The sequence below is a fragment of the Candoia aspera genome, chromosome 1 (assembly GCF_035149785.1).
Source record: "Candoia aspera isolate rCanAsp1 chromosome 1, rCanAsp1.hap2, whole genome shotgun sequence".
Classification (NCBI taxonomy): Eukaryota; Metazoa; Chordata; class Lepidosauria; order Squamata; family Boidae; genus Candoia; species Candoia aspera.
In genome coordinates, this window is record NC_086153.1 from 331,873,133 (window position 1) to 331,901,007 (window position 27,875).

The window sequence follows — 27,875 nt, forward strand, 5'->3', positions numbered from 1 at the left end:
AATTAACCAGGCGACACTAAACAGTGTTACTGGATGGAAATATCACTTTCCCAAATATAGTTGCCTTTATTTTTTGATAACAAGTCTCACACAAACAGAATTGTATACAGCAGTTTAAAAGGAAACAAGCATCTCATTAAAATAGGCTTACTCATACATACCTATGTATAAATACAAGCGGTGGTTGAAGACTTGCACTTCAACTTTATTCACTCACTTTCCCCATCCACACCTCAAGAAAATGCCGAGAGTCTCTTGGCTGTGTGCTACCGTTCCAGCTTTCTCCAGAAGGCAAGACTTCTTGCAGTGGTTTCATTCTTCACAGGTAAGTATGATGTGCCTTTGCTTTAGCTGAATGCTATAACCCTGTTATGTACAACAGAATCTTAAAGGTGATTTAGCAGTTCTGCTAGGCCTTTATTATGAAATGTCTTCAAATCATCCACAGTGGTTCTAAAAGCTGTTTAGGTGGCTTAAGCGTGTCTACCGGACAAAAACCTTGCATTTCTGCTAGATCTCAGGCGGCTTCACAGGGTATGAACACTGGCGGACTGGGCAGCATGGTGGATTTCTCCAGTAGATCCCACTTCAGAGTATAGGTAGTCCTTGCTTAGCAACCACAACTGGGACCAGCAACTCTGTCGCTAAGCACCACGGTCATTAAGCGAAACATCACAGGACTGTGACAGACTTACCACCTCACTTCCGCTGTGATCGTTAAGCAAATCACCGCAGTTGTTAAGTGAAACATCATGTAACCGTGACTTCTGATTTTACTGCTTCCTTCTGCATTGACTGCTTGTCGCAAGCCATTTGTGAAGCGCACACAAATGGTGATCATGTGACCGTGGGATGCTGTGACGGTTGTAAATGTGAGGACTGGTCATAAAATTACTTTTTCAGCCATTGTAACTTTGAACGGTTGCTAAAGGAGGCGGTTGGTAAGCAAGGTCTACTTGTACAACACTCCTAATATACAGCCCAGACATTCAGTTGGCTATACTGGCACTTCCTTTCATACAGCTGTGCAATAAGGATATTGCCTTCTCCCACCTCCACCCCATTTCCTGATAGGATCCTTTCACATCAGCAACCCAAACCTGGTCCTAAGACTTCAGTAGGATTTGCACATGTGGACTGCAGCCTTCAAGTAATCTGTCATCCAGCAAAGTTCATAACTGAGTATTTTCTCTGTACCCTGATTTTTAAAATAGCATCCTGAAGTGGTTTTCCTTAAAAACAGATATAATCTGCTAATGTTTAAACAAACACATGTAAAGACGTAGGATCAAAACGGGTGTATTGTTTCCTGAAAGGGATGGAACCTCAGGAATGGGAGGGAGTGCAAAGTGATGGTATTTGTGGCTGTTCTTTTAAAGAACATTCCTCAACCTGCCGCTCCCCTTGTTTAGTAGACATGAAGAAGGATGGGAGCTGAGATCCAAAATTTCAGGAGGGCATTAGGTTAGAGCAGTGTTTCTCAACCATGGCAACTTGAAGATGTGTGGAGTTCAACTCCCAGAATTCCACAGCCAGTCTGGGAGTTGAAGTCCACACATCCTCAAGCTGCCAAGGTTGAGAAACTCTGGGTTAGAGAAAGGCGTTTTACAAAAATTTTGATGTTACAGAGGTCTTTCCAGTATCTGTGGGCCTTAATGTCTCTCCTCGCATAGCCTCCTCCCTGCCTCTTCCCACAGAGAGTCCCCAGATGTCATTTTGGTATTAACAAAGCATTTAAAAGCAGGCTATTAAAAAACATAAGGAGCCTAGAAGATGAGAAGGCTTCCAAAGGATGACTTCGTGAAAGCAATTGAGGGCCATCTCTTCCTGGTCCATCTCTACCCTTAAAGGACTTGCTGCTTCCCTCAACTGATCATGGCATAATTTTCTCTTTATGCCAGGAAGCTGGAAATGCATTCTTAGCTGAACAACAAGCGTGAGAAAACAGAGTTGTTGGACTGGTTGGTGTTGAGGTCCACCAGAGGACTTTCAACCTTCCTGTCACTGTTCTCCTCATCACCTCCACTCCTGAAGACAGCATCTCCTTCTGCCTCCCAGCAGCTTTCTGCTGGGCTGAGGTGAGGTCGAGGTGAAGCATCCTCAGGGTCTGATTGTTCCACGCTGTGTCTCTGCCTCAGGACCGCTTCCTCACCAGGTGGGCTTTCCTCCTCACCACTGGTCTCACTGCCTCCTGGACCTGAGCTGGCCTGTGGGACTCCTTCAATGGCTGCATCTGTGCCATCTTCTGGATCAGAATCCGAATCGATAAAGGGAGTGTCGGGTTCTACGAGCAAAAGAAAGCCAAGGGTTGGCTACCCAAGGGCTGCTTGTGGCAGAAATATGGAGCATTCTTGGATTGTAATGCCAAAGTTTGGAATCGAGCACCCATTTTTAGCCCTGCAATTTCTGCCTCTTTTCACTCAAAGTAGCGCAAAATGAGTCTTGTAAGAACATCGCCCTTACAAGAATAGCATTGATTGTTCCATGTCAATGTTAAAATGTGAGATTCCTCCTCACCTTTGTATGCATCTTCATGAAGAGCGGCTTCTGTCTGCTCAGAGGTTGCCTCAAGATACTGGGCTTCACTGTGGGCTTCCGTTCCTTCATCCTCCTGGACACATGGAATTCAAGGTGTTAGTGAGGTTAGCTCTGTAAGGTAGGAAGACGTTGATCAAAAGATCACTGCTGGCAGCCACAGCCTTGCCAACAGGTTCCACTCACCTGGTTCCTGACCAACTCTTCATCTTCCCTGGTTGTTTCTTCTGAGCCATCTGGAAATACGCCATTGGATTCAAAGATAGCAGCATAGAAATTTATGAGTGCCTCAACAATGCAGGCCTGGTGGGGGTAATCAACCAAGGAAGAGAGGGAGATGGTAGCCTGGGTGGGCCGGGGGCGCATTAACGTGGGGCCAAAGACGATTCCCAGGTTGCTAGAAGACATTTTATTATCATCTTCCAGTTCTATAATCCTAGGAAAGAAGTGGACAAAGAGATGCATGCAGGATATAACTGTGAGGTTCTCTGTCTGATTTTAGACATCAAGGCTTTTAAATTTTATATAGACAGCTGCTTTATATCATGCTGAATGAAGTTCAAACCCAGCCTTGGGCATGGGATTATAGGAGTTGAAATGCAAACAAATTTAGCAGCGCAAGCACAGTGGAGAAGGCTGAGCTAGCTAATATCAATCCAACAGATGAACATCTTAGTGGCTGGGTTCATATATTGAGCAACCATGGTTTACTTAACTATGGTTGTTAAATAAGGCACAGTAGCTGAATTCAACATCATGCTAAACCTTAAATTCTGGGATTCCCAGTAAATCACCAAGGGAGCCATTAGGTTCTAGACACCACTCTAGATACCTGTGCAGGTTCCACATCCCAGCTCAGGAGAATCTGCAAGGGATGAAAAAAGTCAATATGGCAGCCGGGATGTGGCACACACGAGGGTTGCCATCTTGATTTTTTTGACTCAGGACACCCCCCCATACTGCTGCCTTAGTTGGTAGCATGCTGGATGGAAAATAATCAGACTCTATTATGGTCCTTCTTTACAAGGACTATATAGCCTTTAAAGAATGCATATAGCCCAAATGCATTCTTACGAAATACAAATACCAAGGAGGAAACCCCACCCCCACCAAACCTGGCAGGGCAAGCTACTGCATATAAACAGGCAGAAAACCCATATCCTTTGCACTGAGGATGGTACCTAGTCGGGTAATGAAATGTCTGCAAGCAAACCACCAAGCTCAGAGAACACCAAGGACTCCCCAGTTCAACCCTGAGCTACAGACATTCTCTTCTATTAGAAATACAAATGAGTTGGAGCAAAGAAACTTGCTTGGATGCATGTCACCTGGTAAAAAGTTGCTACTAGACACTTCTCTGAGGAAAACCATTTTGTGAAAATGCCCACGCTATGCTCACAAAATTCCAAAGGCACTGATGCCCCAAAGTTGGAGCTTCTGACATTAACCATGGTTTACACACCACACTAGCTTGATTCCTGCAACATCCCGAGTCAAAGCTAAAGAAATCATGAGATGCTTAGTGCAGTCACTAGGTCATCCAAGCAGAAGAGAAGTCAAAGGCCAGCTTGCTCCTCTTCCTGCCATCTCTCAGAGTCGAGGTCCACTCTCAGAGATCGGCCAAGCCCTCATTTCAGGAGGAAGCAGACCCAGCTGTGGGTGTTAAAAGGGAACAGCGACTGCCTGCAATTCATTTTCCTGACCAGATTTTGGTCACCAGGTGCCAGGTGACACCACTGACCTCTTCAGGTGCTGCACGATGCACTTCAAGGTGGCAAGGTTCTTGGGTGGAAGTTCTTTTAGCAGTTCCTTCAGCTTCGCTACCACGACTTTCTCTGCCCCGCTGCTTCTGTCCACCGGCTCACCAGTGCTTCTCCCTGCCCTGCTGTCAGACCTACCCTGCAAGGTCTCCTTGGCCAACCCCATAAGGCTGTTGTACATCCGGAAGGGCATGATTGGTTCTGGGAGCTGAAAGGAGTAAGAATCACAGGAAAGTAGCCTAAAGGAATCAAATGGCATGCCAGCTTACTTACAAAACACTACCCAAGAACCTGGATCCTCATCCTGCTGGATCAAACCACATCCCCCTTCCCAGATGTATTTAGGAAGCCCATAGGCCGAATCTGAAAGCAACAGTCCTTGATGCTGCTCTGAACTTGGAAGATCCACCAAAGCTAGTAATCCTAGATCTCCTCTGCAAATTATCTCACCCTCCATTAAAGGTAAAGGGTGCCATGGTGGCATCTTATGGCAGTGAATTTCATAGGTTTACCCATATATTGGGGAAGAAAAATCAGAGTTGGGTAGCATCTTTTCCAATTAACACATTTTATTAAAAGGCATCAGCTTCCATGAGCAGCAGTACATCAAATGTATTGAGTGGCTAGACCACGGCTGGCTGGGGAATTCTGGGAGTTGAAGTCCAGACATCCTAAAGTTGCTAAGGTTGAGAAACACTGGGCTAGACTGATGCAGGATTTAACTTGGGTGAGGGGAAAAGTGGAGGAGAAATACATTATCTGAAGGCTGTCACCCAGTCTCTGTGAATCCATTTCATTGAATTAATCTCAGTTAACTGAAAGGAAGGCAAAAAAAATTCCATCTGTATTTTCCACACCATTAATAACTACAATTCTATGTTAGCAGGATGCTCTCTTTCTCCTGCTCCTCCGCCTCTTGTGCTAAAAAGCCCCCAGGCTTTCAACGGTAGGGAAGGTGCTGCACCCTTTGGCCCAAACATCACAGGCACCCTTGGCTGCCTCACCTGACGAAGGTAGAGCTTCAGCACGTTGCTGATATCATGCGGTGAGGCCTGAGACAACTCAACCAGCTCTTTCCCGTTCTCAAAGGCCTGACAGAGCTTCTCCACACGGGATTTCACCCCGTTAACACGATAGATGCCCTAAGGAAGAGAGAAAGAGGTATTGATTAGACAAAGAGTGTCACCATCTTGACTTCTTCGATATAGCGCCTCTCTCCAGATGTCCTTGTTACAGGGGTGCCCACAAGGTTTGAAGCTCCAGCTGGTCCAAAATGCAGCTGCGCGAGCTGTTTTTGGTGCCCCTAGAAGGGCACATGTAACACCACTGCTGCACGAGCTGCATTGGGTACCAGTTTGCTTCTGGGTCCAATTCAAGGTGTTGGTTATTACCTTTAAAGCCCTACATGGCATGGGGCCAGGTTACCTGAGGGACCGCCTCTTCCCCATTACATCAACCCGTCCCACCCGATCATGCAGAGAGGGCATGTGCGGATCCCGTCTGTAAGAGAATTTCATCTGGCGGGGTCCAGGAAATGGGCCTTCTCTGCAGTAGCTCCCGCCCTGTGGAACATGCTGCCCCCGGAGGTGAGATTGGCCCCATCGCTCCTGGCCTTTCGGAGGAGTCTGAAGACCTGGTTCTGCCGCCTCGCTTGGGGTGGAGAGGGGAATGGATCTACATGGGGATGGCTTCTATAGACCACTCCTCCCACACTTGGACTGTTTTAGATTCTTCACCACTTGGATTCCTTATTTTTACCTCTATTTATATTATTTATTACTGTATTTTATTCTGTGTATTTATGATTATGTTTTTTAATCGATTGTTGTAAACCACCCAGAGTCCCCCGATGGGAGGAGATGGGCGGGGATAAATTAGATAGACAGACAGACAGACAGACAAATAAACAAATAAAAAGTCAAGAGGGTGATCATGATGGAACGATCGATGCTCTGCCTGCTTTTTATGACAGTCCTGTGGCTGTCACCTTGAAAAAAAGACTGCAGCCATGCCCGGCTTTTATAACAGAAAGGTGCAACCATTTTACAGGTCTCCGGGATGCATGCCAAAAGTGGACGGGGTACAGCAAAAAAGAACTTTGCTTCCCTTTCAGTTTAATTAAATGGCTCATAGAATTATTCCCCATGTATTCCCCATTCCCCATTATTATTCCCCATTCCCCTTCTATCACATGAAAGATCATAATGCAAGCACAACTTGTTTTTACTAACTTTAGCACATCTACCGGAGGGCATACAGAAAAGAAAATAAAAAAAGAGAAAAGAAAAGAACAACAGGTTGCTTTGCAGTGATTTTTGCTGTATAATTTCAGATGCTCCTTGACCACCCCTGCCTTAAAACATGAGGGCTCATCATATAGGGTAGTGTTTCTCAACCTCAGCAACTTTAAGATGTGTGGACTTCAACTCCCAGAATGCCCCAGCCAGCCATGCTGGCTGGGGAATTCTGGGGGTTGAAGTCCATACTTCTTAAAGTTGCTGAGGTTGAGAAACACTGTTATAGGGTATCAGTGTAACCACTAGGATTGCTAGCTTGATGGCACAATTGCCAGGGGCTGAACAGAGTAATGTCTTCCCCTCTATCTGATTTCTTTTACACAGAGCAGGTACTCCACCCCTTACTTTGGTTTTCATGGCCCGCCGTTCGATCTCACTGATGCACTTCTTGACAATGAAGGGGACGCCATCGGAGCCAGTGTGGGAAGCCTGGGCAAAGTCCCGCCCGAAGAGCTGCAGTTTGCCCTGAAGTTTCTTGTGTCCGCACTGAATGGCCAGCGTCTCCAGGCATTTCTTGTGACAGGCTAAGTAACACTGGGGAAGAGGGGGCAGGGGCAGAGAGAGTGGGGTGAAACAGCCACGCAGCAAGGAAGATGGTGCAGTTCCAGAAAGAGCCACTGGATGGCAATGTGTCACCAACAAGGTCTCTTTCCAGCAGCTTTCCTGGTGACCTCATAGAGATCATTCTCATGCTCCACTAACTGGATGAACCATCTACAGCACTTCAGTGACCATGTAGCTGAAGATGTGATCAAGGGCCAGGATCTGCCGGGCTGTCAATGGCTACTCTGAACTGCTGCAAGCTTGCCGCCACCTCCTCCTCCTCCCTCCACTTGCTGAGCCCAGCTCTTTATGGCCAGTCTGGCTTGGGCCAATGGAGAGTCTGGGCACCTGGGATCTGCGGAGAGGCCCCACCTACACTTTCCAATGGGCCACTCAGGCGTCACCTGGCTCCTTATAAACACCAGTTTGCCACTCTTGAAAGAATGGTAGACCTGTCTTTAAAAAGCAGGACAGGTGCTTTCGCCAATAGTCTTTTCTTTTGGGGGGGGTTCTGTGTGGGTGTCTTTGGCCCCTTCCCCCCTCTTCATCTGCCATCTGGCTGGGGAAGGCTTCAGACAACACTGGTTGCTGCAAATCTCAAGACTCTCCCTCTCCCCCTTCATTCAGGACTTGGGAACAAGCCCACCATGAAATTGACCAGAGAGATGATGAAACCGATCAGCCCCATGTTGCTCTAAAGAGCAGTTTTTTCTTCCTTTCTTTCTGGATGCCCATTAAGTCCAGTTCCACATGCAAATCACTTTCAAAGCTGTTTGAATCACGGAACGCTGACTTTTTCTTTAAAACTCATAACTCCCCCAAAGCTCTCCTCCTGCCTCCAGGATATTGCTTTGAAATCTAGAACTATACAAAGTGCCCTTAAGTGCTGCAACATTGGAATTGGGTGGTGCCTCTGTTTTAAATTTTCAATTTGGAATCGAGCAAAATTTCATTGATGGGTGGGAAAAGGGGCTCTCTTCCCCCCCCCCCAACACAAGAATGAGGCAGTACCAACACTATGGCTGAGACTGAAAATTCATCTTTTCCCGTCCAATGCAGTTTTCTTCTGAATCTGCCCCGTTTCATACCAAAGAGCTTCCTTTTCAAGGTGTCATTTTTGTCACTGATTTACTCCCACTGATTTACTCCCACTGCAGTGGGAAAACTCCACATTTCACCTTGCAACCCCCTTCCCCATCAGGTGTTTTTTGGGCTTCTAAACACGGGCAAAGCACTGTTCCAGAATAGCACTACAGAAGAACATTTTTTTTGCAGAATGGCATTGTTCTGGGATAGCACCATTTCCGGAATAATGCTGTTCTGGAGTAGCACTAAACCCACACCAAGCATGGGCAAACCCAGAGAGATTTCTGACTGCAGTGAAAACTCACCTCTTCCACAGCCCTGCCCCACTTTAGAAAAAGCAATTCTGGGACACTTTTCCCATCATCCTGTGATGCCTTGAGGGGAAGGGAAACTACACAGCCAAGACCATCAACTACAAATACATTATTTAAATAAAAATAAATGATTGCTTCCTTGACTTGTCCCACATTCACACTGTAAGGACAGCCCCTATCTTCTGCCTCTTTATACTACGATCCTTTTCTTTTCTTTTTTGGCCAGCTCAAGGACTGAAGGAGTGTATGGTAACACAGCTGTGGGAAAGAACCCATAGATGCATCTAGGCCATTTTCATGGCAGGGTTACGGAAATGGGGTTTGCCACTTCTTTCATCTGGGATATTTTCCAACTTCCCAGTCTAACCTATACAATGGGGTTTCCTGGTGGTCTCCTCTCCAGATCTGACTCTGCTTAATTTTTCAAGATTCGCCAAGGTCAGTCAGAGCTGCCACTTATTCAGAACTACAACAGAAGTTGCTAGGCTAGTTGATCACCTAACTCAGGGTAGTTTACTCCAGCTTCTTCCAAGCTGGATACCCCCAGTATATTGGGAATTGAATTCCTATAAGCTCTTCATAAGCAGCCTTTTTTTTTCTGTTAAATTGTTTCTGATTCTCAGAGACTGCCTGGACAAGTCCCTGAAGTTTTCTTTGCAAGGTTTTTCAGAAGAGTGTTGCCATTGCCTGCTTCCTAGGGGTGAGAGAGAGTGACTGGCCCAAGGTCACCCAGCTGGCTTTGTGCCTAAGGCGGGACTAGAACTCCTGGTCTCCTGGTTTCTAGCCTAGTGCCTTAATCACAAGCTGAAATCCAACCTAATTGGGAAGGTACTGAGCTTAGGAAAATTTGGCTTAGTTCCTGGCAGAAAAAAGTCTTCCACTTTTCCCTTTTAAACTCAAGATACTGTAAACCAGCCCTGATGTTTTCCTCTACTCTCTGCGCTGCCTCCCCTCCACCCAAGTACCCATCCTACCTCTTCACATTCAGCTCCCTGGAAGTAGACGTAGCTGTTGCATTCCCGACACTTGGAGGGGGTCCGCAGCTTCCTCAGCCGGTGGGTCTGGGCGGCTTTGGACAAGCTGAAATGCCGGAAAGGGCCAGTGGGCGGAGAGATTCCTGGAGTCATTTCATTAATACCTGGTAGCCAGAAGGAAAAAAAAGGCAAAAGCTTACACAAAGGCTGAAACACCACCAAAATGCGCTGTTCCATCTAGTTTCTAATTCCAAGGAGCATTTGAATGGCGTGTGCTCCACGTCCATTCAGATGGAGCACATTTCTCCTTATCTTTTTTTATTGCACTGGAGTATTTTTCTGCTCCTACTTAGTATTAGATTAGCTAGCAAATTTCCTATAATCCTTGGTAGAGGGAGAAAATGTAGAAGCAGTGAAAGACTTTGTATTCCTAGGTGCAAAGATTACTGCAGATGCTGACTGCAGTCAGGAAATCAGAAGACGCTTAATCCTTGGGAGAAGAGCAATGACAAATCTCGATAAAATAGTTAAGAGCAGAGACATCACACTGACAACAAAGGCCCGCATAGTTAAAGCAATGGTGTTCCCTGTAGTAACATATGGCTGCGAGAGCTGGACCATAAGGAAGGCTGAGCGAAGGAAGATCGATGCTTTGGAGCTGTGGTGTTGGAGGAAAATTCTGAGAGTGCCTTGGACTGCAAGAAGATCAAACCAGTCCATCCTCCAGGAAATAAAGGCAGACCGCTCACTTGAGGGAATGATATTAAAGGCCAAACTGAAATACTTTGGCCACACAATGAGAAGACAGGACACCCTGGAGAAGATGCTGATGCTGGGGAGAGTGGAGGGCAAAAGGAAGAGGGGCCGACCAAGGGCAAGATGGATGGATGATATTCTAGAGGTGACGGATTCGTCCCTGGGGGAGCTGGGGGTGTTGACGACCGACAGGAAGCTCTGGCGTGGGCTGGTCCATGAAGTCACGAAGAGTCGGAAGCGACTAAACGAATAAACAACAACAATACACATATATGCAAATCTGGAGGGGAAGGAGGCCAAATGAACTAAAAGTTACAGCAATGTACAATGCACAGCATTCCAGTACAAAATGCAGAACTGAAAAACAAAGGAAAGGTAGGATTTAGGCATTTTCTGACCGGCCTAGAAAAAAAAAAAATAAGGACCTGCTCCTTGTTATCCTTTATAGGGAACATCCAGGCTCTGACTGTGGATCTTGCCCCCATTGTAAAGGCTTGCCCCTTAGTATATATTGTTCCATTAGTGCTTACTCTGTTCAAAGGAAGGTGAATTTCCAACTTGGTCATCTCCAGGGGACAGCGATCCATTTGGAGGCGTCTGCTGGAACTTCTGAGGAAACTCACCTAGCCAAGAGAGACCCTCAGTCTTAGAAGTTATCAAATTAAATCCCAGGGAGCAGAAAAAGGAAACCATAAAGACATCAAAGACACCCCCATCTAGGGATCAATCTGTGGCACACGGAAAAAAAATGGGAGAAGCTTTAATCACACCATTGTGACTACCCTCTTGGCTTTTTGGACCATACCCTGCAAGAATTGCCTCCAAATGTTCAAGCTCGAGCTTTTGAGAATTGCCAGAAGGAAAACTCCAGCGTTTGGGGGCATCTTGGCAGCCTTGGTGGGCCCAGAGAGCTGGAATACGTAGAATCTGGTTGTACTTCCAGATCTTGTCTCAGCCATGATGGTTATTGGTGATTTTAGGTCAAAAGCTCTCTCTGAGCGTAGCCTACCTCACAGCTGTCAACTCAAAATGCAGAATCATGTTTTCTTGAGTGACCGAAGGATAGAAACAAACTGTTTTTTCTAAAGCTCCCTGAATTTAACTACTTTTCATAGGTGGCAAAGTGGGAGAGGGTGCATTTATCAAATATAAACTGAGTGATGAATGATGAATGAATGAATATATTGATGCAGGTAGGTAGGGGCATCTTGTTAGTTTCTTTTCAGCTCAGTTCCTAATGCGCCCACCTGGATTCTGCACTTGCACAATCCATAGGTCAGAACATGGGAGGATACCTGAGCTTGTGGCAGAGGATTCCAGACTGTCCCTGCTCTCCGTGATGGCTGTCGGCCATGACTTGTGTACCTGGTGACCTCGCCCACCTGAGGAGCCAATGACAAGATAGATTTCGTTCCTGCATGTGTAGAATCAGACCGAGCGTTGAGCCTTTGCAATGCTGACCCGTTCTATGCAGCAGAGAAGCATTCCCCAGTCAGGCACTTTCCAAATACAGCTAGGTCTCCATTAGTGCGGATAACAAATCCCGTGAAGTGGTTGCATTATTCAGATTTGCACTACTCAAAGTTATAATTATATGTAAAATATGGTAATAGGTTCCAGCTCAACGGGAATACCGTTCAGTCCCACCCAACTTTTGCTCTAATATAATAATGAGCCTCTTCTTTTTTTTGCACGTAGTGTCTTTATCTGAAGGAATCCTCCTTTTGTTCATTTTGCTAAGGACACTTCTTAAACTGATTAAAACAAATCACAATAACTAACATATATTACAGCAGGCAGCAGCACATGCACACGAGAAGTTACACAAGTGCAGACCGAAGTAGCAATGTCTAAAACCCTAACAGTAACCTGGCAACCTCAACCAGGCATGTGCCAGCCTCGCATTAACTGAATTTTGGTTCACATTAAAGGTGACCTGGTGTGTGAATATTGCATTACTTGAACTTGTATTAACTATGACCTCGCTGTGTGTTGAACTATATCTCCTGTTCTTCAGCCAGTAGATAGAAAGCTGCTACAGAACAGCTACAGGGAACCTCATTTCTACACTCTCTTTTCCTCTGTGTGTGAAACAGTCACCCAAAGCTTCCACCCACAGAAAGACTGTGCCTGATGCTTCTCTACATGATCTCCCTACCTGCACTCAATTCTGGGACACTACTGCACCAGAGGGACCCAAACACTCTCAATACAGAAGCAGGGCAAGAACGCCTGCCCGCCTGTCTGCATGCTCTGCTGCAGCTCCCTTCCTTTCAGCTGCATCGTTGAGTCAGCAGAAAAACTCCAGCATGAAATTGACTGTCCCTGTTGCAGATACTATCACCTAAAGATAACGTAAGCCAGGCTTTATCGTGAGCTGGGGGCACGAAGACAGTGACCTCGCGGGGACGTGGCAGAAAAAAGACCTTATGAGTCTACAGTTCTAAGGCAGGCCTAGTGAAAAACACGGGGACATTAAAGTGGTCTATCTAATGCAGCATCTGATGCTTAGGAGCAAACTTACGCCATACCTCCCAAATGCTCACCAGCAGGGGCATGAAAAGGCCCTGCACTTACTCCTAGAAGCATCTCTTCCTTCAAACTCTTTTGAAAGCTATCTGAGACGTATGTCTCTTGCAAGCCTTTTCCCCAAATGAATTGTGAACCCCCAGAACCGGTTAGAATCCGGCAGCATTAAAAAAAAAAAATCAACGGAATAAATAAATATTCTGCATTTGGGAGCAAATCCATACTGAATTTACTGGCAGTTCTGCAAAGGAGGAATTAGAATGGTGCGCTTGGGAGCCAAGTCCTGCTGGAGAATTTATCCACGCTACAAAACCAAGGGTCCTTGGGCCAGATATGGGGCGGAAGGAGCACAGGAAACCAGCCCCAGCAGAAGCGGTAGGCGATCTCCTCACCTCGTTTTTCAAGCTGGGTGAGATGGTTCTGTGACTCTCGCCCTGCGGCTGCATCGCCCTCAGAGGCTGTTCCGTCTTTGCTGGGTGTGTCGGAGCTATTTGCCCCTGTGACTTCAGTAGTACTGTGACTGCCTTTTCTTACCCGAGTCACCGGAGACCTGTTGGAGAGGGAATATTGTGGAGGAGTTGAAAGGAAGCAAGTCCAGCTCCTCGCCGAGTCTCCCCCCCAATTCAGCTTTGGCAAACCCATCTGTTACCAACCATTCTCGGGTCTGAATGACTGAATGACTTGCCAGGGCCTGCCCCTGAAATGGGCGAGGTCAGAACAACAGATTGGATGTGGGCAGGACAAAACTTTTGAGTCAATTCAAGTTAAAACAGGGTTTCTCAACTAGGGTTCCCTGGGAGATCACGATTTATTTAAAAAATTATTTCAAATTCGGGCAACTTCACATTAAAGAGGTACGTTTCGTTCTTTATTTTTAGTTTAGGAACACTGTTAATGCACATATACAGGCCTACCCATGAAACGAATATCATAATTTTGTTAACTTCTGGCCAATATTTCAGCCTGAATGTGTAGGGGTTCCCTGAGGCCTGGAAAATATTTCAAGGGTTCCTCCAGGGTCAAAAGGTTGAGAAAGACTTAGTAAAACTATTGAAACACAGTTAATAAAATTATACCTACACTGACCATCCGTTGTTTATTATAAAGGACAGTCCCTTATTTCAGAAAGCTGTCCTTTGGGTTTATATATTTTTCAAAAACTCACTTTTGTCCTTTATTTGGGTCATTTAACTTTTACTGTACTAATGGTACCACTCAATGCACAGTCTTTCATATTCATGTGAAAAATATGGAAACTAAATTGTCTTTTTAAAATAAATTTACATATACTGTTTGATTTTAGATATTTTTATTAGAATGTGTGTTTTTGTAAAGTGTTTCTTGGTTTTGCTCTTGAATTTTCTATGGTAAAGCAAAGTTATAAATATAAACAGTTAATTTTTTTTTAAACCTTATGTACCTCTTTCAGATTTGTCCCTTTTTCAAGTTGGTACTTTATTTTTTTCCAATAAAATATGGTCACCATAATTATACCCCATATAACTAATCCTTTCCTGTTTCTACCATATTAAATTCTATTAATACCCTGACAATTTTTTGGAAGAAACGGGTCTGCAGCCTTCCCCTGGTCCCTGCCTGTATGGGATACAGGAACAATTTGGGGGTGGGGGGCAGTAGGAAGCAGTCCTGATTTCAAATAGGTTGGTTGGAAAACAGGTTGATGGGATAAGTTGGGCTTCAATTCCCAGAATTCTTTGGGCATGCTGAGTTGGAATTCTGGGAGTTGTGGTCCCAACACACCTAGGGAAGGCTGATCAAAACAGAGGGACTGATTAGGATTTGCCAGGAGCAGCAGGCAAGTGGTTCAGCGCCAAGCCCTACCAGTTGTTGGTTGACACGTAGGGCTCAAAATCATACTGTGTCTCGGGTTCGTCTCCCCGCTGCAACCGCTTGACAAGAGAGGCGTACTGTTGCCCAGGGTCATAGAGTTTGCTGCTCTCGCACAACGTCTGGAAATAGACAGGCAGCGGGGCTGTCTGCATATGCATGATTTGGTAGAAGGAAATGGTAGCCTGGAATCCAGAGATCAAAGAAGAGAAGAAGAATGGAGAGAAACATGTCAGAGAACAGGGTGAAACATATGAATAAAGTTGCGAAGAAAACCTACCTACGTAGTTGCTAAGAGTCGACACCGAGTTGAGGGCCCATCATCAATCATCCATATGAATAAAACATCTCCGGTGTGGGCGTGAAGGATCTTTATCACACGACCAAAACCCACAACCAGAATTGAGCACACGTCTTTGTGAGCATCTCAGCTCTCACTGAGACAAGAGCCGAGTTTCTAGTTTTGATAGCAACAAGCATGTCCTTCAAAGAACACGGGCCAGAGCAGGCTTGCTCGCAGCTCCTCATTGAGGACCAAAAGGGCTGAACTGCGTTGGTGGGGAGGCCCAGCCAAACTCACCGACTTTATGACCTGGTCGCTCTGCTTGACCACCTCGTGGAGCTGCCGAAGTGCGGTCACTTTGGTGTCCTCCAGCTCCTGCTTGTGTGTGTTGGCGTCTGCAATGCAGGTCCGGTAAGTCGCCATGGCCTCTTCGGCCTGAATCGGCAGAGAGTTAGAATCAGCAAGGGACGCAGAGGATGGGTAACGAGGATAGATGGATTCAGCATTAAATTCCCCCCACAAGGACATAATTTTTGTGCCCCAAGAACAACATTGCTCAAGAAGGTGGAATTACCACCCTGTGGACACCCCTGCTTTGAAGATTCTTAAATCAAGAGACAGAAAACACCACTACAACTGCAAGGTCAGTCCCACACAGAGTTCAAAACAACCATCCCAAATCGCTTCCAGTTTCCAAGGCCCATTCGACTTGCTCCCATCAGCTGTCCACCTTGTTCCGGGCCTCTTCTTCCAGCCGTCGCTTCTTGTCCAAGGTCTTCAAGGTGGCAGAGCTGCTGCTAGCCCCCAGCTGATCCTCTTCTGCTTTGGCCATTACATGCCGGGCCTTTTCACACTCCTCCGAGCGCTGCATATACATCTGCTTGGCCTTGCGCAAGTTGTTCTCCGCCTCTTGCTGGAGGGGAAACACAAAGCAGCACGCCTCTTGGTTTTCTTCTTGCAAACGTTTCATTATCAAACGAGGTAACATCAGTACCTACATCAGCAAGTGGCGGCCTTTGAGGAAAACCTACCCAGTTCCTGTCACTATAGCAATTGTTTGTTTATTTACCAGGGTTTCTATGCTGCTCCAGTTGAAGAGGACAGTTGAATCCTGAATTTCTACAGTCTGGTTTTGCTCAATCTTGGCAGCCTAGCATATCGGTAGTCCTCACTTAGCGACCACAACTGGGACTGACAACTCTGACGCTAAGCACAGCAGTCACTAAGCAGAAAATCATGTGACCGCAACAGGCTTATGACATCAATTCCCATTTGGTAATTAAGCAAATCACAGTTGTTCAGCAAAACACCATGTGACTGCGACTTACGATTTTACTTCCAGTTTTCCATTGACTCTGTCACAAGCCGGTTGTAAAGCTTAGAAATGGCGATCAAGTGTCCATGGGACACTGCGATGGTCATATAAGTGAGGATTGGTTGCAAAGCTGTTTTTTTACACCGTTGTAATTTCAGACAGTCACTAAATGAGGCAGTTGGTAAGTGAGGACTACCTGTATTTTCTAATGTGGAAAATTTGTGTGGCATTATGGTGCCCTCAATGTTATTAGTGCCATCTCCTCACTTCCACTATTTATTTTTAATTTTAAAAATGTGTGTGTGTGTGTGTATGTGTATGTACAGTATTTAATGGCCAAAGTTCTATGAAGAGTGTCTGCAGGATGCTGTCAAAAAAGTCACAATGGCAGGCACGATGGTGCAACTGAAGCTCTGCCTGTTTCTTATGTATGTTGATTGTGCAACGCACATAAAAAATGGACAAAGCTTCAACTGCACCATTGTGGCCAGCATCATGACTTCTTTGACCACACCCTGGGGACACCCCTGCAGACACCCCTGAGGTGTGTGAAACTGCTGTAGCCTCTGGGCTGAACAAACTCCTGACGCTGCCGTGCTACCCCAGAGCATCTCACCAGCTTCCTCTGGGCACGGTGCCACTGCTCCTTAATCTCCTTCCGCCGCTTTTCATGCTCCAGGCGCCTCAGGGACAGGGGCTGAGGAAGAAAAAGAAGGCTGGGCCAGGCTGATTGCGAGAGGAAAGAAGGTGGCTGCATACAGAGGGCCTGGACAGTCCAGGACAGTGTTTCTCAGCCTTGGCAACTTTAAGGCGCGTGGACTTCAACACCCAGAAGCAAAGCTGGCTGGGGAATTCTGGGAGTTGAAGTCCACAGGCCTTAAAGTTGCCAAGGTTGAGAAACACTGGTCCAGGAACTAAGGCCAAGCCCTGACCCTAACCTAACCCCAACCCATTCCTTTCCTGGCTCAGAGCAGCTGTGGGGCCAGGGCTTATTGCTGGCTGCCCCATCCGTGTTGCTCGCAGGAGGCCCTTCGAATCACCAATTGCACCAAAATTCAGCAGCAAAACGCAGGGGCTTTCAGTGGTGCAATAGTCTCCACTTCTTGATTTATTTTTTTTTAAAGGAAGTGAGAAGGAGGTGCAGATGGGATCCTCTTCCTACCACAAGGTGTGGAGGGCTTCTCACCACTCAGAGGGGCAGCCTTCTCGCTCCTTCTCTGGTGGTATTACTATCGATCAGTGGTATTGCTCTCAAGGGAGACGAAATGGTACCATGGTCTTCTGCAGAGGTAGGCTAACGTTATTGATTCGGAGACGGCTTATTTATTTACTTGCTGGTTGTACGTTCTGCCATTCCTTTGGGTGTCTGAGGCAGCAGTTTTGCACCACCTCCTTCTATTTTCCTCACAACAACCCTGTGAGGTAGGATGACTGAGAGAGAGTCTTTGGTTCAAAGTCCTCCAGGGAGCTTCTGCGGCTGAGGGGGGAACAGAAGCTGAGGCTCCCCAGTGCCAGCCCAACACCATAACCATAACCACGTTGTTGTTGTTGTTGTTGTTAGTTGCCGTTAAGTCGTTTACGACTCATGGCGACCCTATGTATAACAGAACGAAATAACCAGAACTATAACCAGAACCAGAACTATAGTGTGCTCTTGGAGCTTACAAAATTAGGACCCTCACCCCAATCTTGTCACTGTCTTCTGTTTACCTGCAGGTACGTTTCAGTCCGCAAAGTGTTAGCAGCTTGCAGGGAGCTGAGGCCGTACTCCATGTCTTGCTCCAGGGACAGCGAGTAGATGGAGAGGAACGGCATGGAGGGCTGAGAAGAACCACAGGAATTAACTGATAGCCAAAGGAAGAGTGGCTGGAGCTAACCAGGGAGCCAGAGGGCAAACTCCCGACTTCTGCCCCCCTATTCTGCTCAGGAAACCCAAACAGAATGGATAAATGGTTTGTGATGCTCAGGCAACAGCGGCCTTACCTCCTGATTGATGGTTTGTTTGCAGGTGTTCACTATCTTCTGAAGCCCTTTGGCAAACTCAGTTTCTGAGGGGAGAAAAAAGGGAGAACAAGGAGGACAAAAAAATACTGCTGCTGATCCAGTTTAGGTTTATTTGACATTAAAAAGCAAGGGTTCAGGGATTTCTGCCATGACATTGAGAGTTGAAGAGCCATAATTTTCGGTGGAGAATGAGATGGGGCTAGAAGTGGCCAATTTCTGAATGTACAGATGTTCCATCCCCTTGTTTTTTGGTAGGGGGAGTGGATGGAGCACCTGATCTGTATGCAGAAAGTGCCACTTTCACTCTTGAGCATTTCAAGGCAGGGCTGGGAAAGATTGTGGCCCGAAAATGCTAATGAGTCACTGCTAGTAAGAGTAAACTAAGGATATAATTTAGCCTGGTATAAGGCAGATCATAAAAACAAGCTTTTTGTACACCGGAGGTCCCAGGTACAGTCCCTGGGATCTTTAGTTTAAAAGATTAGGTAGTGCTTTTGCACACTGGAGGTCCCAGGTACAGTCTGCTTTTGCACACTGCTTTTGCACACTGGAGGTACCAGCTACGGTCCCTGGAATCTTTAGCTAAAAAGATTAGGTAGCGGATGACAGGCAAATATCCTCCTGTCTCTGAGATTTGGCTGCCAATCAGAATAGACAATACTGGATTAGACCAGACGAGTGTAATATTGGTTAGCTTGAGGGCCACATCATACTTTGCACGGTCTCTTGAGGACTGAGGGCCAAAAGCAGGTGGGGCCAGGACCCATCGGGGGAAAGTTTCAGGGGTTGAACTGACAGAGTGGTGCAGGGGAAGAAGGTTAGAAATTAGTATTGTATTCCTGTATTCCTATTTCAGTTTTGGAATCCTGGTCGCTATCAGGGTATCTCTGGCTGGGGAATTCTGGGAGTTGAAGTCCCCACATGTTAAAAATTGCCAAGGTTGAGAGACCCTGATGTAGACCATGACTGCAGACCTTCTGCACTGCACATACTTATCCCCCAAAGGCATTGAACCAGCTTAGCTTCGCCCCTTCCCCTCAGCTCACCCAGAACCGTCCTCTTCTCCATATAGTAGATGAGATCCTTCATGTATTTGGAAATGTTCTTGGCATAATTAAGGGCAAAGCCCACCCCTCCTTCACACTTCTGAAGAAGCACATCCACCTCTTCTCCCGACAGGCGCACTGCATCGCGTGAAAGGGAGGATAGAAAGGCTCAGAAACACACGTGGTCGCACATGCACTGTTGCCTGTTACACGATTTTAATTGCTTTATAATGTTTCTGAGTTTAAGAAAAGATTCGTGCTAAATCCTGAAACTGAAAGATTACTCAGTTGTAGAAGAATGCGAAGATAACATGGAAGAATGCAAGAGGGGTTACACAAACACCGGCTTACCCCTGCATAAGAAGAGGGGGTCAGAAAGAATTACCTTGATTCAGGGTAATCTTTAAAAGAGGGAGGTAAAATTCTGTCAGACTTTCAAGATTCTGTTATTATATTCTATAACAATAGGACAGAGTTTCAATGGTTCTTGTAGTGACAGTTTCCTGAGTTGGTCTACCTCGAAGGGTTGACATCAGTAGATCAACCTGGTACCATCCAGATACCCTGGAGTTCAATTCCCACAATTCCTAGCTAGTGACTCTTCTGTCTGGGCATTGTGGAAATTGAAAGTCCATTACTTCTGAAAGTATGAACTATGATGAAATATACTCATGTCAGTTATACCAGCATATTTTAATAGAATAATTCTGACATTAATAATTGACAGACAGTAGTAAGGGCATCTGAGGGAGTGTATGTGGCAATAAAATCAAAATGGCATCACAATTTATTTATCGTATTTTTATCACCGCCCATCTCCCTCATACGGGGGACTCTGGGCTTCAGTTGCACATTTGTGCAATTGTGCAACTGAAGCCCACCCCTTTTTAACGTGCATTGTGAAAGGGGTAGGACTTCAATTGCACAGATATAGATTACCATCTTGACATTTTCTTAGCCCCTTCCAGGCAGATGCCCCTGGACACCAGGTAAGTTTGGAAGAAGATAAAAAGAATTATATACACTGAAAATATCCCAACTCTGAGTTCTGGTTTCTAACTTCTGAAGAATACACACCACTAATTTTAACCTATGCTATTGCATATTTCAACAACCCCATGGAGTTTTACATATCTATTCAGTAATAGCTTCCAAGATAGTTGACAATAAAAGTTCAGGAATATATCATTAAAATAAACCAAGGGTAGGCAACCTGTATTCTCGATTTTTTGATTTACAACTCTCAAAGTCTATTGCCACTGGCCATGTAAGAGCAGGTGAAGTCAAAATCAAAAATTTTGAGAAAGCCCTATGTTACCTACTTTGATGTAACCCAATGACACCTTTTTCAAGTAATATACTATAACAATAAAAGTAGAGAATCTTCAACAAAAATACACCCACTAAATCAGGAAAATAAAATTACTCTGGCATCAAAACCAAGGCATCATATAAATTTTCTATAGAACAATTCCCCTTTTTCATTTATGGAAGACCTTACTTTTCATTTATGGAAGACCTTACCTCTTATCTTCCTCACTTCTAAAAACATTGGAACCCCCAAAGACATGAATTCTCTTCATTTTATTCTTTTATTGCCAGAATCTGACCCCATGCAGCCCTAACCATAGTCAAATTTCATATACTCTTCAGCTAATTTCAAAAGCAACCCTTTCTGCATTGATAAACACTGATTAGATCAACATTCTTTTCATGCAGTGGTTTCCTAATGCACACACTTTTCTAGACATCTTTAAAATGCCACAAAAAGCATCACAGTGTAACAGCTATATTTGCAATATTTAATCTGCGTGCATTTGTGCACCACTGATGGAGAGCAAGGGAAAAGAATGAAAAAAAATCAGAGCTCCAGAACACAAGGTATCGGAGAGAGCTTTCTGCATAGCTGGGCTGTGGTGTTCCCTATCCATCCTTGAGTCAACCAAAAACTATTTCAGCATGAAATATGCTGCCTCTCCTGTCACTAATGCTTTTGTCACCAGTCACTGAAAGCCTTCTGACCTAACAAATTTTACTGCCTTGGGACAGTGTCAGAATAAGGGTGAAAATATTATTTCAGCACTGATACAGCCAAAGATAACTTAAGCCTGTTTCACTCATGAGCTGAAGGTGGGATGAAACTCATGTTATGGAAACCCAGCAGAAATAAGAGGTTGCCAGGACATGTGTGTGTCATGCTCAGGGACGTAAGAACCTGAATGATGACATCAACGTTATTTTTCTATGTTTCATCAAAGCACAACTCTGCACAATTCATCAGAACCCAGTAAAGGACCAAAAACCACAGTAAAGATGGTTCTTACCTGAACTGAAATCTTCCTTACTGTTCAGCACGTCTTCTGGTCCCAAACTAGTAATCCCCCCATACAGATTTTCTACCGACTACAAGTGAGGAAAAAAAAAGTTACTATCAGAGCCTCTAAGCAGTGCTTCTCAACCTTGGCAACTTTAAGACATGTGGACTTCAGCTCCCAGAATTCCCCATCGACTTACTAGTCTGGCAGCTTCTCTTGAGAAAAGGGCTCCCAATATTTTAGCCCAGTCAGCATCTTCGGGATTTTGAAGGTCTTGTAGGGGCATCATGGCTACCACAAAGGGGGCTGGCCTTTCACAAAATGGCTGTCATGGGGGTAATGCCAATTACAAAGCAAAACATTCTGGTAGGGCATGGAGGTTGAATGCCACCAAGGGACAGGTCTACGCCAAGTTCTTGGGGACTACTTTAGAGACCTCTCTTCTAGAAAGTTGAGTGGATGGATGTTCTTCTACTTGCCCTGTTTACCTGCAGAAGCCAGAGCATCAAACCTGGGAACTTTGGTGCACATCAACCAACGAGGTCTGTTCCTCTGTTCTATAGGCCACTGGTAGTGCTTAAAGAAAGTTGAAGGTTACACAACAGAGGCAGCTTTGCCTAGAGCAGTGTTTCTGTTTCTCAACCTCAGCAACTTTAAGATGTGTGGACTTCAACTCCCAGAATTCCCCAGCCAGCCATGGCTAGCTGGGGAATTCTGGGAGTTGAAGTCCACACATCTTAAAGTTGCTGAGGTTGAGAAACACTGGCCTAGAGAGAGCCCAGCTTTCCCATCACAGTTTAGAACCGAACTATTTAGGGTGTGTTTCTTAGGCCCTAAGAATCATATATTTGGAATTAGGCTGCAAAGAAGGATTAATTTTTCTCAGCCCAGGATCCTTTCCTCCTGAAATGCCAGAAATTAAACCTGGGCCTTTCTCATTCAAAGCAGAACTTGATCCCTTCTGGGCAATGAACTGAGGAGCTCACCTGATTCTGGTCAGTCAGAGGAATTGAAAGGATGGTACTACTGTCCACCTCTCCCATGAGGAATTCAGAGACACTGGAGTGGGGGAAAGAGCAAAACAAGAAAAAGGTTGATGAAGTAGGGAATAACTAGCAAGTTAGTGGCAGCAGCAGCAAAAGCCATCACTGGGCCTCAAAAAGAGGCTAATAGTGATATCTTTGCTTGCCAGTCCTGATGGCACAAATAGAGCTTGCTCCAATCTAATGTTCTTCAAATGTTTGCAATTACAACTGCACCATACCACTGAACAGAAAAACAGCATCTGAGGCCCATGGCATTCCTATTTTTATCCCCACCAAACAACATTTTTCTCACTACAGGTAGTCCTTTCTTAACTACCATTTGTTTAGCGACAGTTCAAACTTACGACGGTGTTGGAAAAAATCAACTTACAACCAGTCCTCACACTTATGGCCCAGCAGTCACGTGATCACAATTTGGACGCTTTGTGACCGGTTCGCATTTATGACTGTTGCAGCATCATGTGGTCACGTGATCTCCATTTTTGACCTTCCTAGTCAGGTTTTGGCAAGCAAAATCAATGGGGAACTGTGTGATTTGCTTAATGACCACATGGTTCACCTAATGACCATAGTGATTCACTTAATGACTGCCTCAAGAAAGGTCATAAAATTGGGTCAGATTTGCTTAATGACCACTTAATTTAGCAACTGAAATTCCAGTCCCAATTGTGGTAGTTAAGCAAGGACTACCTGTACAAAGATGTACAGTACAAACATCATTTGGAGTAGTGGTATTGAACATTCATGTTTAAAACATTAGTATATCTCTTCAAGAGAAAGAAAGAGACTCACAATTAGTGCTCTTTCTTTCAGAATCATAAGAGTTCAAAGATGCCATTTAAACTCCTCACTGTAGAAATCCAAATTAAACTCCTCACTAAAGAAATCCAAGTTTGTTCTTCACTTTGACTTGGGTTACCTTTTTAAAATTATTATTATTATTATTATTATTATTATTATTGTGTGATATCAACAACAGAATTAAACACCTTCTAAAGAAGTTATAAGTACGTGCTGCCATGGAGGATTTCAAGTAGAGGCATTTGTTAGAGATGTTAACGCTGAATTTCCTACATCCAGCTAGTGTTGGGGAGGAGGAATGTGAAGGGGATGGCTTCCAAGTGCACCCTCGTTCCATGATTCTGTGATTCTAGAATTGAAGTATTGAAGTAACCTTCAAAAATCGCCTTTGAGCTGATCTTTTGCTTACGTGCTACTGAAGGAGACGGCAATCAACTCCACGGCCTTTTCAAATTCATGTTTTTCAGCTTCATTGTTCAACTCATAGTGGAAACCTAAAAATGCAGATTGAAAGGAAACAATGACACTCTCCCCAACCCATCAATCTTCTTAAAAGGCATCCTATGGGATACACAGCAGAACTGTAGAGCTGTAGCACAATTAGGTTGCACATTTTCCATTTAAAAAAAAAAGAAAAAGGAGCAAGCTAGCACTTCACAACAATACAATAAAATGGTTAAAATATTTCAGCATGAAACAATCTTTGGAGGAAAAAAAGAAAGGTTGCAAAGTGGAAGAAGCTTTAACTGGGAAGATTTGATAAAACAAAAAGATATTTCTTCAAAGCAAAGGACAACTTGAGTAAGGCCTAGTGAATTCAACTTAATCATTTAAACTAAAGCAGGCTGCTGTGCCTTTTGTTAAAAGCTTCCTTCTGTTTCTCTAATTGCTTCCTCTACATTGTGGCAGCAGCTCCTGAAACGGCCCCTTTATTTAGTGAGCTACTATTTTCTTACATAGAAGGATAAGTTAATTATAGCTTTCCTCTTGCTTTTCTTTTATTTTGCAAAACAACAAACTGTGATGGAATATGTGGGTGACTTTGGAGAACAGAGGGAAGAGATGCTGCCTAGGGAACAAAGGGAGTCCAAGGGAGGGTAACGGCCTAAAGAAGAAACTTAGGCAACGCCCACCCTGAGTACTCAAGCAATAAATAGGGAGAGTGGGAGAATTGTACTTTCAGACTTGCAAGACTGTTGTCAGCCTTTCCAGGTAAACCAGACAGGTAACACCACAAGATGAACTAATTCTACTTTATTGTAAGGCTACATTAACAGAATCTTGCGATTCAGAAAGTACAAATCACAACCCTAATAGCAAATCTGTCATTCAAACACCTTCTACATGGAAACTGTACTGAAGACACAGTTACAGGGGGAACTGTCACAATGACTACATCACCCTAAACCAGTGTTTCTCAACCTTGGCAACTAGGAGATGTATGGATTTCAACTCCCTCTGGGTGATAAGTTACTGAAATTGTTTGAATTTGTCTTGATGAAGTAGTAAGTCATTTCTTCATATATCTTTTTTCTTTTTATATTTTTCTCAGTTTGTATCAGTTTTTTTGTCTTTGTATCTTTAAACTTTAATAAAAATTATTATTAAAAAATTACTGCATAATCCTGGAAGGGTGAATTAAAATGCAGACCAAACAAAAATTCTCCAGCATCCCTACCCAACAGTGTGGATTTTATTTATTTGATTTCTATAGCCGCCCATCTCCGCAAGTGACAAGCGCCTACACTATAATTCTAAGGGAGCATTTGTTCCAGAAGTTATTAATTTGGCTCACAAAATGGGCTAACATTTAATGACTTGTTCAATAAGACTTTCCTCCCTCTGGGAGTTGAAGTCCACATATCTTCAGGTTGCCAGGGTTGAGAAACACTACCATAAACAATTAGTTAGGGAAAACCAATCCTTCAGTGGCAGAAAAGGGTCCTAAGGAAGAACCATCCTTGGGTGAGTCATTCTTTGACACTGACCTGTGCTGATAACCACTGTGGAAATTGAAGCCCACTTTAATTTTTGTTTGGGATACAGGTATCACTCTATTGGCCAGGCTTCTCTTTCTCCAGAGCCTAAGATCACTGTGGCAGATGTCATGAACACGAAGCTTCTGTCATTTTGTGGTTAAACTGTTCAGGATACAGGAAACCAAGCCAGCAACAGAAGACAAATATTTTGGTTCTGCTGAGCTGCAAAAGCCGCCATTCTCTGCTTACCACTTCCTCCTTGGCTACTCTGATAGATTCAGAGTATGAAAGAGTCAACTACTTTGATGCCAAGATATTATAAAGTAAGGTGAGGTCCAGGATGAAAAGATAGAGGCTTTCTTTCATTTAAAGTTAATTAATACTAATTATGATAGCATTGGTTATTCTTCCACAATGTATTTAATCATATTTTTCATTTATCACTGTAAAATTAAAATTTGGAGGTTTGGGGTGGGGTGGGGGACACATCTAAGGTTTCATGGCACAATGGGCTTTGGGGCCAATTTTGAACAGAGACGATAACCACTAGGCCAATCATGGGTAGATTTCACTCCGGCAAACAGGATGATGTTTTTTCTTTTTTTCTGAAAATTCCAAATTCCAGTTTCCAACCTGTAGCAACCTTGAGTGTGTTCAGCCACACCTCTGGTTTAATTCATTTTGTGCTATCTTTTAAATAGTGTGAATATTCACACTGAAATTGTACATATTCTTCTCCAAATGCAAGTTTTGATGCTTATTCTTCTAAGTTGGAAAAGCACAGAGTCAGGAGGGGAATGATCAGGGACCTCCTTGCCAAACATGATTCTGCCCATCTGGTCCAAATATCTAGGGAGGGGTCTGCTGGGAGCCCCAACCTCCATGTGAGGTACAAGGCTGTGGGTCAGATGGTAACAGACCCTACATTATGGAATATGCTGCCCCCAACTTCTGCAATGAGAGCCAGTTTGGCCTAGTGGTTAAGGTGCTGGGCTAGAAACCAGGAGACTGAGAGTTCTAGTCCCGCCTTAGGCATGAAAGGCGGCTGGGGGACCTTGGGCCAGTCCCTCTCTCTCAGCCCAACTCACCTCACAGGGTTGTGGTTGTGGGGAAAATACAAGGAGGAAGGAATACTAGGTATGTTCACTGCCTTGAGTTATTTATAAAAATAATAAAGGCAGAATAAAAATTTAAAAAATAAAAAATGAATGGAGCTTTGACCGCACCTTTGTCGTACCATACCACACCTTGCAGATACCCCTGCCTATTTCAGTGAGACTTTGGGCCATAAATGTGATGTGGGCAACTGTTGCTGTTCATGAGGACTGTTGTTTTAATTATTTCCAGGGATGTTTTGTTTTTCCTCTATATCTTTGTTGTGTAGCACTCAGAATTGTGTGACTGGGGTGGCATACAAAATACTGTAAAATAAATAAGCAACAAAAAACCACACATATAAAAATAACTGCATAGAAGAAGAGAACTTTTGTTGAAATGTCTGAGAAAGTGATAAGTTACTGAAATTGTTTGTACTTGTTCTGATGAAGGGGGAAGTCATTTCTTTATATATCTTTTTTCTTTTTCTTTTTCTCTGCACTTTTTTGTTTTTATATTTTTCTCAGTTTGTATTAGTTTTTTGTCTTTGTATCTTTAAACCTTAATAAAAATTATTATAAAAATTACTGCGTAGTCTGGGAAGAGTGAATTAAAATGCAGACCAAGCAAATATTCTCCAGCTTCCCTACCCAACAGTGTACATTTATTTATTTATTATTTAATTTTTATCCAGCCTTTATTATTTTTATAAATACCTCAAGGAACATACCTAATACTCCTTCCTGCTCCTATTTTCCCTACAACAACAACCCTGTGAGGTGAGTTGGGCTGAGAGAGAGGGACTGGCCCAAGGTCACCCAGCCGTCTTTCATGCCTAAGGCGGGACTAGAACTCTCATACCACGCCTGATTGGCTCTTGGGCTGAGAGAGCGGGACTGGCCCAAGGTCACCCAGCCAGCTTTCATGTGTAAGGCGGGACTAGAACTCATGGCCTCCTGGTTTCTAGCCCGTTGCCTTAACCACTAGACCAAACTGGCTATTATTTATTTATTTGATTTTTATAGTCGCCCATCTCAGCAAGTGACAAGTGCCTACACTATAATTCTAAGGGAGCATTTGTTCCAGAAGTTATTAATCTGGTTCACAAAATGTGCTAACATTTAATGACTTGTTAAAGAAGCCATAATTTATTGTGTTTGCATGCCCACTAGGCCACAAACCGTGATCTATAAGCCACAGCATCTGGATTCACACATTATATTAAATCAAAACCAAACAAACCACATATGGCTCAGCACAGTTGTGAAGCCAGCATATTTTCATAACGCTGGGCTCACAGGCATCTGAAACATGCCATGGTGATATTAAGAGCATCATGATCTCAGTGT

At 44.3% G+C, this 27,875-nt stretch overlaps 2 protein-coding genes across 5 annotated transcripts in view; one reads left to right on the top strand and one right to left on the bottom strand.

Annotated features, from left to right (window-relative positions):
* The window catches only part of ARID3A (AT-rich interaction domain 3A), a 354,333-nt gene that overhangs the window by 133,653 nt on the left and 192,805 nt on the right, over nucleotides 1–27,875 (top strand). The window lies entirely within an intron of this gene.
* ARHGAP45 (Rho GTPase activating protein 45) overlaps nucleotides 42–27,875 on the bottom strand; it is a 59,639-nt gene continuing 31,805 nt past the window's right edge. For 3 of the 4 annotated variants that reach the window (XM_063290719.1, XM_063290721.1, XM_063290718.1), the window contains exons 4-23: nucleotides 23,862–23,946; nucleotides 22,592–22,664; nucleotides 21,615–21,693; nucleotides 19,291–19,428; nucleotides 18,224–18,288; nucleotides 17,951–18,061; nucleotides 16,857–16,937; nucleotides 15,656–15,838; nucleotides 15,223–15,360; nucleotides 14,637–14,827; nucleotides 13,187–13,344; nucleotides 11,561–11,647; nucleotides 10,796–10,888; nucleotides 9,510–9,673; nucleotides 6,938–7,126; nucleotides 5,300–5,437; nucleotides 4,277–4,503; nucleotides 2,722–2,971; nucleotides 2,518–2,611; nucleotides 42–2,284 (exon numbers count right to left, since the gene is read on the bottom strand). In XM_063290719.1, the coding sequence (XP_063146789.1) occupies nucleotides 1,920–2,284; nucleotides 2,518–2,611; nucleotides 2,722–2,971; nucleotides 4,277–4,503; nucleotides 5,300–5,437; nucleotides 6,938–7,126; nucleotides 9,510–9,673; nucleotides 10,796–10,888; nucleotides 11,561–11,647; nucleotides 13,187–13,344; nucleotides 14,637–14,827; nucleotides 15,223–15,360; nucleotides 15,656–15,838; nucleotides 16,857–16,937; nucleotides 17,951–18,061; nucleotides 18,224–18,288; nucleotides 19,291–19,428; nucleotides 21,615–21,693; nucleotides 22,592–22,664; nucleotides 23,862–23,946 (2,909 nt within the window). In that variant the 3' untranslated portion in view covers nucleotides 42–1,919. The remainder of the gene's footprint in view (nucleotides 2,285–2,517; nucleotides 2,612–2,721; nucleotides 2,972–4,276; nucleotides 4,504–5,299; nucleotides 5,438–6,937; nucleotides 7,127–9,509; nucleotides 9,674–10,795; nucleotides 10,889–11,560; nucleotides 11,648–13,186; nucleotides 13,345–14,636; nucleotides 14,828–15,222; nucleotides 15,361–15,655; nucleotides 15,839–16,856; nucleotides 16,938–17,950; nucleotides 18,062–18,223; nucleotides 18,289–19,290; nucleotides 19,429–21,614; nucleotides 21,694–22,591; nucleotides 22,665–23,861; nucleotides 23,947–27,875) is intronic. The other variant, XM_063290720.1, reaches the window with a different exon arrangement.